This window comes from Protomyctophum parallelum (genome assembly GCF_964188405.1).
Source record: "Protomyctophum parallelum genome assembly, chromosome: 4".
NCBI classification, from domain to species: Eukaryota; Metazoa; Chordata; class Actinopteri; order Myctophiformes; family Myctophidae; genus Protomyctophum; species Protomyctophum parallelum.
The window spans coordinates 27881975-27897724 of record NC_139700.1 but is presented as its reverse complement, the minus strand read 5'-3'; the positions used below and the strand labels follow the sequence as shown (position 1 = coordinate 27897724).

General features: G+C 42.5%; 1 protein-coding gene across 2 annotated transcripts; it reads left to right on the top strand.

The window, feature by feature from the left end:
• The first annotated feature begins 1694 nt into the window (after positions 1 to 1694).
• Positions 1695 to 15457, top strand: samtor (S-adenosylmethionine sensor upstream of mTORC1). 2 transcript variants are annotated; one of them, XM_083763445.1, is made up of 5 exons: positions 1695 to 1952; positions 8189 to 8330; positions 8642 to 8770; positions 9669 to 9783; positions 11092 to 15457. In XM_083763445.1, the coding sequence occupies exons 1-5, from the start codon at positions 1754 to 1756 to the stop codon at positions 11704 to 11706; spliced, it is 1200 nt and encodes a 399-aa protein (XP_083619571.1). In that variant the 5' UTR covers positions 1695 to 1753; the 3' UTR covers positions 11707 to 15457. The 2 variants fall into 2 exon arrangements, with proteins under 2 accessions (XP_083619571.1, XP_083619570.1); XM_083763444.1 differs by having other exon boundaries at positions 11059 to 15457.
• The last annotated feature ends 293 nt before the right edge of the window (positions 15458 to 15750 follow it).

Genomic DNA, 15750 nt, shown 5'->3' with positions numbered 1-15750 from the left:
GACGCTTCCCAGTTACGAGAATAGACTTTTACCAAGGTCTAGCAGGCTTTATTTCGGTGAGTGGTTACGTCGTTTTGTTTATTTGCTGGTATTAGAAAAACAGTGCACGGGAGTGGAAATATGACCAGAGGGCTGTGGAAGGTACTTCCACAAGGCGTCAGAGAGAGACTCTGTAAGCCTTGGACCAGGGCTAATGTTTACCCAGGGTAACTGGACTAAGCTCAAGAACTTGTTTACAGCCAGGCCCTGCTCATAGAACATTTCATGGTAGGGGTTCAATGCCTTGTCCAAGGGCACTTCAGCGGTGGTAATTTTAACGTGCCGGTCCGGGGATACGAACTAGCGACCTTCCGATATCAAGACCGCTCCGCAAACCGTTCGGCCACCGCTGCCCCTGGACAGTGTACTTCACCTATAACGTCAATGTCCTGACATAAAATCACTGCTGTTTGTTTATTAGAAGAATATAAAACCCAGAGCCATAGAGTATACTATAGGCTCTGGTTAAACCTATTGTTATTTTACTATTAGGCCACGTATTGTTCGGCTCTTACTGAATTTGAATTCCACAAGATGGTTACATATTTGATATTTCGACCTGTCACTGTTTTCACTGTAACCCCGCCGAAAGTAACAGATCTACAAGCTATAGCAACACGTTGTATCACGAGTGGTTGCTAGCTTGTATCTGTTCTTCTGGCTCTCTGAAGAACCAACCAACCAGCAGCGGTAGTGTTGGCTGGTTGCACCAGGGTGCGAGAGTATCGCGTTCCAAAAATAACGGATCTACAAGCTAACAACGAATGCGACTCATTGTTACCTAGATCTTTTCTTTTGCGGCATGCAGCGTCGTCGACGTGTTATGTATCCCAGTATCCCACCAACGTTCTAGGAAAGCCCCGCTGTGATTGACAGTTCTCGTTTTTGCAACTATGCCTAAACCTAATCTCAGTAAAACCAAAACTATGCCTAAACCTAACCTTAAAGGTATATTCAGTGATTTCACTCAAAAAACCTTAGGTTTCGTTTTTGGCTGTGGGACCCAGCCTTTCGTCCAATCAGGATAGAGAGTCAAAAACGAAACCTAAGGTTTTTTGACCCCCAGGGGTTAACTGGGGACAGGGAGGAACTCCTTATATGGCCAGCACACTCTATAGTAGGGAGGATTATCAAAACAAAACAAAAAAATAAGTGATATTTGAATTAAGTGAAATCACTGAATATACCTTTAACCCTGACCCTAACCTCAGTAAAACTATGCCTGCCCGGGAGCCAATCAGACACATGGTAAGGCGGGTCTAACCTAGAACGTTGGTGGGATTCATAAACACGCGTCAGGGACACCGTCGCACCAATACTGTGGGTCGGCATTTGTTGCCATGTCTGCTTATTATGAGCGACGTTGGTCTTCTTTTTCTGTAAAGCTGCTTGTAAATATTGCGGCCTTGCATACAAATTGTATTTGTATGTTTGTGTGGTCCGGTCCTTACTATTATTATTATTATTATTATTATTATTATTATTATTATTATAATACAGCCAACGTATTATCATTTTTATGTTTAAAAGGGCGAAGGGTTCCCTTCTTCTGGGCTTGTTTTCATAGACCTGGTTGGTTGGTTGCTTGTTTTCCTCTCGCAAAACCTGGCAACACTGCCGGTGGTTCCTCTCTCCTCTACCGGTGTGTGAGTGCAGCTGCCTGCGGGGAAAGGGGAAGCAAGCAGCGGCCAGGCGGCAGGCTCGTCGCGGTGCCATGGACCCCACGAATAACGTAGAGACCGGGGAGACAGAAACAACAAGCAGCCCGGAGCCGCTCTTCTACGTGCTCATTCCCAACAAGCAGAACCACCACCACCACCAGAACCCACCGCCGCCGTGCAAGAAGGAGCAGGACAAGCTATCGGGGGTGGTGAAAAACGTCCACAGAAAACTGCGTAGGAAATACAGAGAAGGTGAGGAACAGACGGACTCCTTCCCTAACCCTTCTTCCCAGGCCTTTCACTGGCTGGCTGTGCTGTGGGGCTAAACGAAACCAGAGTTAACGTTAGCTATAATCAATGGTGTAAAGTAATAAGTACATTTACTCAAGTACTGTACTTAAGTACATTTTTCCGGTATTTCTTACGGACTATTTCCAGTTTTCAGTACGTTTACTTTTACAATTATTACATTTTCAATTATTTGAAGTTTATTTTAGTATAGTTACTTTGTACATTTTGTACCCCCCCCCCTGGATCCCTGGGTCTGTCTGTCCAAGCACGAAAATAGCGTTATATAGCGTTTGTATTGAATTGTGCTTGAAATGTACTGTAATTCTGCAAACTGTTAATAAATACTTCAATCAATCAATCAATAGATCATGTATTTTATCGATGTTGGCATTTGCATATAAGACAGACTCGATAAATTAAAATACATACCGGTATAGATATATGATAGTCTTGATGCAAGGCTAGGATGGCTAGGACCCCAACATTTTCCAAATTTCTTCATAGATTTTCAATATTTGTCTTTTTCTAAAATAGCAGATCTACCCACTTTGAGCTTGTAAATGGGCTATTTATTTTCGAATAGCCAAAGTAAAAAATGGTCCCCAGACCCCACTTCGAGAACCACAGCTATGGAGGCAGACCATTATTTACCTTACAAATGTAGTTATGTTAACAGTATCGGTGATTGATTGAAAATTTTATTTCACAGTATGTAGACTTTGTACACAACGAAATCACAAGTCAATACAAAAACTGTTACTGTGGGTGGAGGTCAGCCCACTGTCCACACGTAAAAATCTATAATTGTCTCCACCAGGCCGAAGGCATGGGGAGAGAGTATGTTTTGCACTGTGTGTGTGTGTGTGTGTGTGTGTGTGTGTGTGTGTGTGTGTGTGTGTGTGTGTGTGTGTGTGTGTCCATCCGTCCCTCGTCCGTCCGTTACCAGCTAATCTCCGGCACAGTTGGCCTGGCCACACACACTCTGCACACACAACAGTGAACCTCTGCCGCAAATTATTCAGAATGGCCTGTTATGTATACTAGCCCTTACCCGTTGTGAGATATTTGCCCCCCCCCCCCCCCCCTCATTAATAATCATTAATGTGTGAAATCGAAAAAAGGGCTTCGGTACGCCCTCCATATTAGGGATGTGTAAATGTGTCCAAAATGAAAATCGATTTGTATAATTCAATATTAACGATTAATCGATTAATCGAATTTGGGGGGGGGGGGGGGGGGCTTTTTTTTTTTTTTTTTAATAATTTTCTTTTTTTTATGAACCCTACAAATAAAAAAAAATCTTCCCCCCAAGGGGTACCTAAGTCAAAAAAGTTTGGGAACCCCTGATGTAGTTGATTAATAATAATTGTAACTCTTGAGAGTTAATAAGGGTCCATTTGGTTACTAACTCCATCTTTTAAATGAGGACCACTGGTGGTCCCTGGACCACTGTTGATCCAATTGATCACCATAGCAACCCCAGCCTAGGCCTGATTAGGTAAATTCCCAACACCTGCTAAATCCTCCAAACCTGTATCTTGATTGGAATCAATCTCCACTCACACTCCTCTCAGTCATGCAGCTACACAGACACATCCCAGGCACACTTTGGTAGGCCTATAGCCCTGTCCTGTTTGGATGACAATATTGCCTTTCCAACAGATTTTCATTTAAAAAAGAAAAACGAAAAAAAAAAAAAAAAAAAAGATTATCGATTATTAATTTTCATAATCGATTTCGGGTCCTATCAACGATAATCGATTAATCGATTAATCGGACCCATCCCTACTCCATATTCATAGGTTCAATGCCTGTGTGAAAAGTGGGAGTGATTGGTGCAGGCAGTAAGGAGCTACGGCAGTGTTTCTGACACACAGACACACAGACACACACTCAGACATTGTTAGAATTATAGTATGATGATGATGATGATGATGATGATGAGGATGATAGTATTATAGGATGATGATGATAGTATGATGATGATATATATAGCGCCACGCCGCCACCATGAGGCCGATGTTTGCTAAACACATTTCATTACTCGTACACATTTTATCGATACATCACGGAAATCGGTATACAGTGACTATCTCTATACTCATGTGATCAACACGGACCTGTCCACTTCCCCATATTCCATCCCCATTGGCTAAGATTGTCTTCCAAAGTTTGCAGGATTGGTCCGTCTTGAACAAAATGCCACAAATCATGGACATAGCGTATGATTTCCCTGAAAATATGCACACACACACATTCCCACTAGGCTGAGGAAGAAATGCCACTTAAAATAATTAAAATCAGCCTCATGGTGGCGCTATAACAGGCTAATTCATGTTCTTACCTACCAGTGAGACACCCGGAGGACGAGAAGCGACCTTACAGATTTTATCCATACACCACGTAATTCGGTATACACTACCTCTATAGTCAATAGTCATGTGTTCAACACATCTGTTTGATTTATCATATTATTACTCCTAAGAATCATATCACAAACGCTATTATCCTGGTGGTGACCTGTGCCCTTATCAAATTGGATGCATGGTCAGCAGTCAGCAGAGCAGCAGCCAGTGCAACACATGAAGGCTCATACAGTATAAACAGGCTGTATCATGCACACCTGGACCTCAGCAGGTTAGTGAATGAGACTCAACTGTAATGGAAGAAAACAAACTAAGGGCTATGATTGGATGGTGTAGTTCAGGTAGGCCTGGAATACTGAATATGAACTGAAATACCAAGGCAGTGTCTGCTTCTCTTTACATGGAAGAAGGCAAATAGAAATAAGCCTCTTTTAAAAAAAAGAAGAAGAAACAGATTAATGTAATGTGAGCAGTTTGTATACTTTAGCAGACATGTTGCATGTTATAATTTCAGGTCTTGTAAAGTAGTTATACGTTAGTTGTAAGTAGGTCACCTTTGTCACCTTTGGTATCTTCACTGTACATGTCAGTGGCAGACAGTAATGAAGTATTTCTCCTTTACTTAAGTACACTATATGAATGAACCACTTATGCCCCATTTCAAAATACAGTGAAAATTGCAGATCCACATCCACAAGCTTGTAAACTAAGCAAGCAAATACTCCTCTACTTTAACTTAAGGTACAAATTTGACAGAGACAGTGTTGAGTAATACAGTAGTTATGAGTATCTCTATACTATGACGTAAGTACTGGGGTCGAGTACTTTGTTTGTCCACCACTGATACTGTACACAGTGAGTGGTCTTTTGTTCATTGTTAATGGAGATGGTGATGACAATGTATGCATACAGTATGCAATGCATATTGACATTTTGGCTGAGAGACTTGGCAAATGTAATGTACGCTAGTAACGCTACCTGTGTAGAGGATCACCCAACTCTTATTTTTAGACTTTACTGTATTTATTTATTTATTTCCCCCAAATGCCTAGATCATATATTAATAAGGAAGAATGACAAGACCTTAAAGCTGCACACTGTAACTTTCATGTTGTACCCTGGATCAGAGTCCGGGTCTCCTGCGCAAATGCTGACATTTTTACCACTAAGCTCAGCTAATTGACCATGGCCTGCGCTTGGCTTGCTGAGGGGACTATAACAAAATACATACATAAATGGATGCACCTGGGACGTATCCTCAGTGATGTATCCCAAGGTCATCGGGGTTTCTGGTCTCGCAACATCATACCCCTCACTCAGGTGACCCAGCCGGGAGTGATCAAGTCCCGACTTACGTCCCAGTAGCTACCCTCGATAAGTCCCATTAGGGAAAAACCAGGGCCACACAATCCGTTCCTCCTGAACTACTCTGCCGGGACTGGGAGGTACCATTCTGGCACATGGAAGGACTAGGCTCTGTGGGTTGACACCTGTCCGGGCCCCTCCTACGTCTCACCAGGTCCACTCCTGCTCTCACCAGGTCAGGCCCTGTGCGTTGCACCAGACTCCCAGCACCAGGCACTTCATTCAGGAATGGTGGATTCTCAAGCCGCAACGGTTCCGCAGGCTCCACCTTGCCCTTGGTGGTGTCGCAGGCTCCGCTTGAGGCTTGCATGGCCCTCCTAAAGGCCTCACCGTGGGTTTGTTGGGCTTCTTCCTCACGGAAGACACAGGCTGGGGCGCTAACCCATACTGCTCCCGGGTGCCGTCTAATTTCCGCCTGCCACCCGTCTCTCCGGTGGTCACCAAACTATTCCTGGTTGTCACTTAGTCTATTCCTATGAGTCACTATAAATAGAAGAAATATAACAAAATACATACATAAATGGATGCACCTGGGACGTATCCTCAGTGATGTATCCCAAGGTCATCGGGGTTTCGGGTCTCGCAACATCATACCCCTCACTCAGGTGACCCAGCCGGGAGTGATCAAGTCCCGACTTACGTCCCAGTAGCTACCCTCGATAAGTCCCATTAGGGAAAAACCAGGGCCACACAATCCGTTCCTCCTGAACTACTCTGCCGGGACTGGGACTATAGGCTCTGTGGGTTGACACCTGTCCGGGCCCCTGCTACGTCTCACCAGGTCCACTCCTGCTCTCACCAGGTCAGGCAAATAGATTGAGAATAGAAATGTACAGGCAGTGCCACTTGTCAACCAGTTGTGTCAAACCAGACGGGTTCTAAATTATTAACCCATTAAATCCAGGAAAGCATCTGTCATTTTAGATTTGAGCTAGTATAAAACTATAAATTGTCTGTCGTGTGGAAAACTCATATGTCAACAACAGTTACATTTCAGGATTCAAATTCAAAAGTAGCAAAAGTCTACAAACTCAAAACCTGTTGATTTGCTGCGTGTTTCGAGCTCATGGATCTGCTATTTTTGATGATTTTGCATGACTGTTGTATGATCAAATAGGTCATTAAAATATGGAGATACGGTGTTTCCAACGTTCTGCCTGACAGCAATGATCTATAATAGCAACATAGGTAGGGGGGGGGGGTAGCTCCAGACCCACAGGAACACACCCAGGGTGCCGGCACGATTCCGGCGAGCCGCCCCGCGTCCGAAACGGTTGAGAAATTACAGCATTACCATGTGGGGGTCCCTGTACTGTACTGTACTGTACTGTACTGTACTGTACTGTACTGTACTGTCACTGTACTGGCACACCCAAAATCACCACAGTTAATATGTGCGTGTGTGTTGGGTTGCGCACAGGTGGTGAAAAACAACCATGCTGTTTTCATGCTCAGACCCACCCAGCCAGCCACCCACCCACACACACACACATAGCTCCGTAAAGAGCATTAAAAGATTCTGAACTGCTTGTGTGTGCAGAACTACGGAAATGTCCTAATTGTGACTGCCCGTGTAGATGGGATATGCATGAAAGCCCACAGAACTATTACTAGTTGTTTGGTTAATTGGACATAATTAATGCCGCCTCTGTCTTCAGCGTGCCACCATGACCATAATGGCATCATTTAGGTGTTCTGGACTGGATGCTAGTTGTTCTTTGTTGTTGTTTTCATGCCGCACCCCTTTAAAGAGCATTCACAGACTGGTTCATTTTCATTTCATATGACCCAACAGAAATGCAAAAACATAAAGCAAAATATTTCCATGCTGAAGAAACCCATAGTGCAGTACTTAATTTATTTTTTTATCCATCGCTTTGATACAGTAGCTTACAACAGGTAATGTTGAATGTGATGTACTGTGAATGTAGACAAGATCGCGGTCCCTTTGACAGGGCCTCATGATTGGTTAATAAGTAAAGCATGATCTTGTAGGCTTGGCATTGTATCCCAGCAGTCATGCTCGGACCAGGCACTGTGCTGTTTACTCCCACCCCGTTTTGTTTTTGTGCAAATCTGATATAGCTGTTTTCCTTGTGGTCATGGGATTTCTCCCTTATCAGCATGTACGCCTTTATTTGCAACTCAGAGGCTCAACAACAAACTAGCAAGATGTGGTGGTGAAGGGAATTTTCTTTGTGGATATTTCTGCTAACATGAAATGGCAAAGAGCGGAAATTATTGGACTTCTCTTGCTGCCAGATGATGCATTGTCACTGACACAATTTTGAAGTAGTGCAGAGACATCAGTAGCCTTTTTGCTTTTTTAGCTGATTACCAGGAGGAGCACTTTAAATTCTTCTACACTAAATTGGATGTCCTGTGACCACGATTAGCAAGTAGGTGTTGTCTTGCTGTATACTATAATTGTGTGTGTTCATTTCATAATGTTATTGTTTTCCATAGTGGGTGATTTTGACAAGATCTGGCGGGAGCATTGCGAGGATGAGCAGACACTTAGTGAGTATGCCCTGGCCATGAAGAATCTAGCCGACAGCCACTGGACCAAAAAATGTGAAGGAGAGGGACGCATTGAATGGTGTCGCAGGTATGACTCACTTCAAAGGAAGAGACTTTGTCATGTACTGCAATTTCAGTGGTAGTGCATTCTTAATCACACATACCGGTATGCCTGTTATTACATAATCACCACAATTATTTAGCATAATCGTTAGACTAGGTCTTTTCCATTAATCAGTATAAAATCAACTGAATGAAATCATAATTTCCATGTTGTTGTCCATACTCTTTTAACCACTTTTCAACCTGGCGTCCCTAGTACTCAGCATCACTTTTTAACATGTTGATGTCAATGTAACGGCGAGGTGTGAGAAATATGTTTTGATTCTTCTTCCACAGTGTTTGTCAGGAATATTTCTTGGACGGCGGGATGAAAAGAATGTTGGAGAAGGATGAGAAAAGTGCCAAGCTTGCCATGGGTTTGGCCACAGCATCTTTGAGCGTCGAGCAACACAGCACCATCCCTAGGTAAATAACTGCTAGAGGCTCACTCTGACCCAAGATATTCTGTGTTTTGTTTTGTTGTTGCTGTTCAGTATTACTGCGTGAACACTTAAGGCTCATTCATAGTCTGGATGGTGAGGTGACCACCGGACTACAACATGACATCTCGAGCCGCGGTGAAGAGCAAACCACCTCCACCGCCCCAGCCCTTCTCTCTGTTTTTACTCACCACCGCTCAACGTTATTTCAGCTCCGGTGGTCACCTCACCACGACGTTTATCCCATTGTCTTTCCACGCTAAACCCGCTATTTGTTTTATGTGTTTAATTCGCCGTTGTTAGATGGTTATTATGAAAATCCGCTTTTGACGCGGACATTGTGACGAGGCGTACACGTTATGATGAACCGGAAATCAACCAACCGCCGGCTTGCTATGTGAAGAGACTGCGGGACTTTGTTGTTACTGAACAAACTCTCAGAATATAGAGCTATTCAACATTTATTTCAAAAGACTTTAAAAGTGAACTGTGCTGTGCCTAGGCCTGTCACAATTATTACATAATCACCTAATTGCAATGCGACGCGTTGTTGGCTTGTAGATCGGCTATTTCCACTATTCATGTTTTCTTAAAAGTATAAAGTTATTAAATATGTCAGTAATTTCTTTGTATATTTATATTATTTGTCATATCTGACCTGTGCAACTTCAAACCTAAAAGCCATACAGAAATAGTTTTTGTTATGTTACGGTGTTCAATGCCAAGAACACAATTCAATTAAATTCAATCAACATACTCGTGACAGCCCTACTAGCTGTGCCATGAGTTAACATATTTCACAGGTTCTGGATTTGTTTCCATAGAAGGTAATGTATAGTTCCAGCCCTAATTCTGAGATCATCTTGTGCTGCTTTGTGTTGCAGTTCTATATCCCAGCCTGGGAAAATGCGCCTGCTTGACGTGGGAAGCTGCTTCAACCCCTTCTTGAAGTTTGATGAGTTCCTTACCGTTGGCATTGACATAGTGCCTGCAGTTGAGGTATCCAACATTAATTCAGCCATTTCTTCTTTATCATAAGGTGCACTTCACAGTTTACCCATTTTCAACTGTATCTTCATATTAATTGGTCCTCACTAATGCTCATTATGACTTATGAGATGGCACTATGTCTGTCTACTCACTCTGCATCTCATTAGTGGGCTATGAACTAACTGTTTAGGCCAAACTCCTTGGCCTAAATTAGGCCATAGCCTTTTTCTTTGCCCAATAAGTGTTTTTCGTGTAAAACTAATGCTTGGAGTGGATGCATAATCATAAAAAACACATAGTTTGACATGTCACATGCTACTTAAAGCATAATGAAATTTGGAAAATGTTGCCTTATATAGGATGTTAATGGTATGGTCACACATAACTGGTGATAACTGGCATTAAGCTACTGAATTGGAATAGTTATCATATCAAAACATACTACCGGTACATAATACAAAAATGCAAACATTTTACAGTCACCTTAGGTGGTAGCAATTTGTCCAAATATCAGTGTTGGCCCCCCTGCACTAGCGAGGACCAATTATATGAAGATACGGTAGTTTTAAATTGTTTGATACGGCAAGTGTCCGTGTTGTTTCTCTGTGAATATTACTCATTTTTTTCTTGCAGCCCCCCTTACCTTTTACACGAGATGAGACCCACCACACATGTACACACACACTCACTCACTGAATGTCTTTGTTGCTGTGTCTTATAATCCCATGTGGGATGGGTCAAGAAATTGTCCAGACACGAAAATTAAATATTCATCCATTCTCACACACACTCACACTTTTGTTTTTCAATTTCAAACGTGTTAACTAATTCAGCCCCATATACTTCATCTTTGGTGAGCAGCGAAAATAGCAGATCTACAGCATGTGAGCTTGTAGATCTGCTATTACACCCCCCGAGGTTATGCTAAGACTTGGTCTTGGTCCATGGGAATTTTTTGATTAAAGGACCCCCTTACGGGTCCATTTGGTTCCATTTGTACACTCTCACATTTACAGACCTGTTTGTCATTCAGGGTCATTCAACACTCTTTATGCATTTATGGTAATATTGTCCACTCATCTTTTATGTCCGTGGCAAAAACAATATTTTGATCAAAATATCCACCACAAGCTAGTATGGTGATGATCTCTGGTTTAGGCATAGTTTTTGTTAGATTAATGTTGGGTTTAAAGTTAGGGAAAGGCATATGGTCCCCCAGGAGAAATCACAACAGTAGCTGAGTTTAATGTGTGTTTCCTGTCACCCCCCCCCCACCCCCACCAGAGCGTGTACAAATGTGACTTCCTCAACCTCCAGCTGCAGCAGCCCGTCCAGCTGGCGGATGATGCGGTGGAGGCCTTCCTCCGCCACCTGCACAGCCCCATCGACACTCTGCCTGCACAGCTCTTCCACGTGGTGGTCTTCTCCCTGCTGCTGTCCTACTTCCCCTCGCCCTACCAGCGCTGGATCTGCTGCAAGAAGGCCCATGAGCTGCTGGCGCTGCACGGCCTGCTGCTCATCATCACGCCCGACTCCTCCCACCAGAACCGCCATGCGCTCATGATGCGGAGCTGGCGCGTGGCAGTGGAGTCGTTGGGCTTCAAGCGCTACAAGTACGTGAAGTTCTCCCACATGCACCTGGTGGCCTTCCGCAAGGTGTCGGCAGCCACCACCGGCGACCTGGTGTCGCGCAACTACCCCGAGATGCTCTACATCCCGCAGGACTTCCGCTCCAACGAGGAGGAGGAGGACTACAGTGACGTGCCCGTGCAACCACCGCTGCCACGCTCCGACTTGGAGGACGACCAGGTGGCGTGGGGGTTCGCCGAGCTGCCCGAAATGCCCTTTGACGACTCCGACTCCGGCGAGAGCCAGAGCAGCTCGGTGCCCGGCTTCCACGAGCTGGAGGACCCCGTCCTCCTTCAGAGCTAGGCAAAAGAATAAGAAAAACAAGAATATCCAACTAGTTAAACTGTACCCAGCTAGCTCTCGTCCATAGCGTTGAAGAGTTCTCTCTAACGACTGTATTTTTGCTTTGACCCCGCTATCGACATCTTATCTGTAGTATAAATTCGCTACTCCCAGAAACAATGGCGATTTTGTTGTGTTGAAAGCAATTTGTTCGTGGTGGGATGCCTCTCACATCCACACCTTTTGTGTAAAATCTACTTTTTGGCCATAACATTTAATTATGATGTTATACTGACCACCAACACAACTGCCATTTATTTCCGTTGAGTAGCAAAATTATATTTATTCTTATTACAGTTTGGATATCAGTAGACATAGAAAACCGTGGTCAGTGGGGAAATACATCCCTGGCAGAGAGATAGCGAGAACTCCCTATCCACCCTATCAACTGTTGCGCTGCCAAATTTAACCTGCTGCATTTCTTCCCCCCCATTTCTCACCCCGCTACCCCTTAAATCATTTGCACAGAGTGAAAGAGAAGTTTACAGATGTCAATTATTTTCTCATATCCACACAAATACACAAGACAGACAGACAACATGCGCACAGACACACACACACACACACACACACACACAAAGATAGATAGATATATTTTAATAAATAGCTATGTTTTTTACGAGTTGGAAAACAAAATGTGCTCCAGAGGGTTGAGACGACCCTACTTACTCCTTGGATTTCCATCCAATTTCCTAATCAGCTCGATTACATTCGATAAAGAGTAAAGTGGTCTCTGTACTCATTCAATGGTGAATAAGCTAGCTAGATTGTTAGGATGTTTCTTAGCATACAAATAAGCCAAAATACAAAAAATCTTGATTAGTCTGTCAAGAGTTAGCCTGGCCTAGCCAGCGTGCTTTCTGGTCTAGAGGGGCGGGTAGCGCTTGGAGCAACCACTGAAGAATATTGGTTCACAGATCAGAGCCCCCCTCCGCCCCTCCCCTCCCCTCCCTGGTAGAAATCAGCGGAGGAAAGCGACGCCCCTCTGCACTGTAGTTCACTCCCCCTCCTACTCTCCTAGACCAGGAAATGTGTCACGTTCCCCCAGGCTTTCATTGTTTGAGCCAAACACGAGCGAAAATACTGAGGCTAGTCAAGAGTTTGATCACAGTGGAGAGACTCGGAAGATGGACAGACTGGCATTAATAGACCTCTTCATGCCTCTTTGACACCTGAGTTTCCCCTCTTGGATGATTAAAGGTCTATTTCACAGTTTCTCAACATCTGGAGACCACTAGTGATCCAAATGGAGCCTTACAGGGCTGTAACTCGGGAGTGTACAAGTGAAACCATTGTATACTCTTGAGTTGAACATTGAAGATTTTACAGTGTAGATTGGGGATAAAGTATAGTTTAGTATACCGTTCTAAACCTTTTGAGCCCCATTGGATAATTATTCTTTTAATCTCTGGCCCTAATGTGAATCAGTCAATGATGATATGATGTAAACAAATGGTTATTATGGGTCCATCGGGTTCCATTTTTACACTCCAAGTTATAGACCCATAACGGTCCATTTTGGACCCCTGATGGTACCCCGTACCTGACGTTAAGAACCAGTTTATACATTCATTTATAAACATTCTAAATGGGTCCAAGTTTATTTTCCGTTGCAGTAAATGTGAATATCAACAGCTGACAATAAACTGTCAAATATGTTCACTAGCAACAAAGTCCCACTGACAACGTCTATAGGCTTGCTTCTGTCTGCCTTGCAGTTCTCCTGAACATTTTCAGTTTTGTTCTCTGTTGCACTAGGCCTACAGATGTTTTTTTTTTTTTTTTTTTTTACTTTTTTGGCACTGTTACAAGTGCTTTAGTGTTATTCTGTGAAAAAGAAATAAACCGTTTCTTAAAGTGCTTTGTTATGAAGTATATTCTCAAACAGTCAAGACAATGGTGTTCTCAATGTGCAATAGCAACATGTGACGATGCCATTTTAATGCCTCTATACTTAGTAAAACAGACTTGAGTTGCAACTGTATTTGGTACGCTCTTGTTTACATCAAATCCCTTCACCGAAAATAAAACTTTTGGCAAAGGTTTTCCCCAGAATAGAGGGGGCTTTGGAGGTCAAGTGGTCAAACTAGCCATTTTAAGGATGATTTGTGTGTCTATTTTCATATTTGTAGCATTTTCATATCCATACAGTAGGTAGAAGTTTGTACTAGTTTTACTAATCTGAAGTCGTTAACCGTTCTGTACTCAAAGCATAACAAGGTACGTGTTTCGATTCAAACTAGATTTCACTCCCTGTAAAACTATTTACCACCCAAAGAAATATCCTATTTTTGTCATACTCAAAACATGAGTAAGTTGTTAGCAATAGCAAGCGATAGCTGGTCTGAATGTACCCTGTCTTTTTGTGGTAGGTTTGACCTTAATGACACGAGCGCAAGTGTGTATGTAATGGGTTGTAGTTAGTTAGTTGTGGCTGGAAGTGTATGATGTGTGCTTGCTTTTTCCAGTGGCACTTTTCTCAACAATACTTAATTAGACAGGGTCCCACAATTAAAACGGTTAAGGTTGTACTTAACCTCCACTACTCCTAGGAAGGGACAGGTACATTATTAACCAACTACTTAATAGTGAGGCAAATCTTTTTCTTTTTTAAATGTCCAAGTGTCTACATTTCAGCAATGCTTTGATAATAAGAAAATCTACTTTGTAATCTGTTATTTTGAATAATTAAGTATGCTATTTTTCAAATAAAAACGTTATATTTGAATACTTAGTTATTTCTAAATGCAAGTACCGGTAATCCAGTAACTCAAGTACTGTACATGTTTGACAGAGTATATATTTTTGACTCTATAGGGCAGTGGTTCCCAAACTGTGGTGCGCGAACGCCCCCTAGGGGGTTTACTGTGTCCACCACCCTGGCATGCCCAGGCATAAAAAAAGAGAACTCAGACCTTGAAGAATACAAAAATAGCTTCCTTTGCCAAATTGTGTGTGCAACTGTTCAAATCCTCCTTTTGTAGCAGTATTAGTCGACATGATAAGAACACACATGCAATATTACCTTGCTTTCCCATAAAGAAAAAATCCTTTTCAACCTGCCTTAATATAATTGGTCCTCACTAATGTTCATGATAAAATGCTACAAATGTTTTTCTACTCAGTCTGTCTCATAGGAACCAGTTCAGAAACCTGTCCACGAGTGACATTATCGATGGGGGAATCCAAGCTAATAGAAACTGCAGGCTTTCTATTGGACTATTCCTGAAAAGTTGCAATGCGAAAATGGAAGCCATCGTTCTCACGATAATAAAAGTCATTCTGCCTAACGATGATGTCACTGGTGGACGGGTTTCTGAACTGCCCACAGCCCTCCTATGAGAGACAGACTGAGTAGATACCGGTGTATATATATTATTATTTTATAATGAACATTAGTGAGGACCAATTATATGAAGATAGGTTGAAAAGTGGTCCTTTAAAGTTTATATCATCTTTTATCCACTAATATTACAGTACGTATAGACTTATCACCTTTAAGGAAGCATATTTTGTGGCATGACTATGAGTGGTACTGGGTACATTTGTCTTCCAGTGTTTTATTGTTGTTTTTTGGTCCATTTGTATGCATACGGTAGTTTAATTTCCACTGAGTACTTTTGACAATGCAGAACAATGTGTGCTTATTAGTATGGTTGTATTTCTCTTTTTATAACGGGTGTAAATCTAATATAAATCTCTTCTGCATGTTTGTGAGTGTGCTTTCTTTCAGTTGTTTGTGGATATGTAGATGAGAATATTTTATTTAGTCTATATATTTATATATTTTACAGCAACCAAAAGATATAACGTTGCTATCAGGAGGAAACCTTGTATGTCCATATTACAAATATGGACATATAGACAAAATATCATTGAAAAATAAATATATAGGCCTATATTGAAAAGAATATAGAGACAAAGTTGTGAAAATAGCTGATCTACAAGCTCACAACGTGTCACTCCGCGCCGTGAGCTTGTACCTGTAGATGTAGATCTTCTATT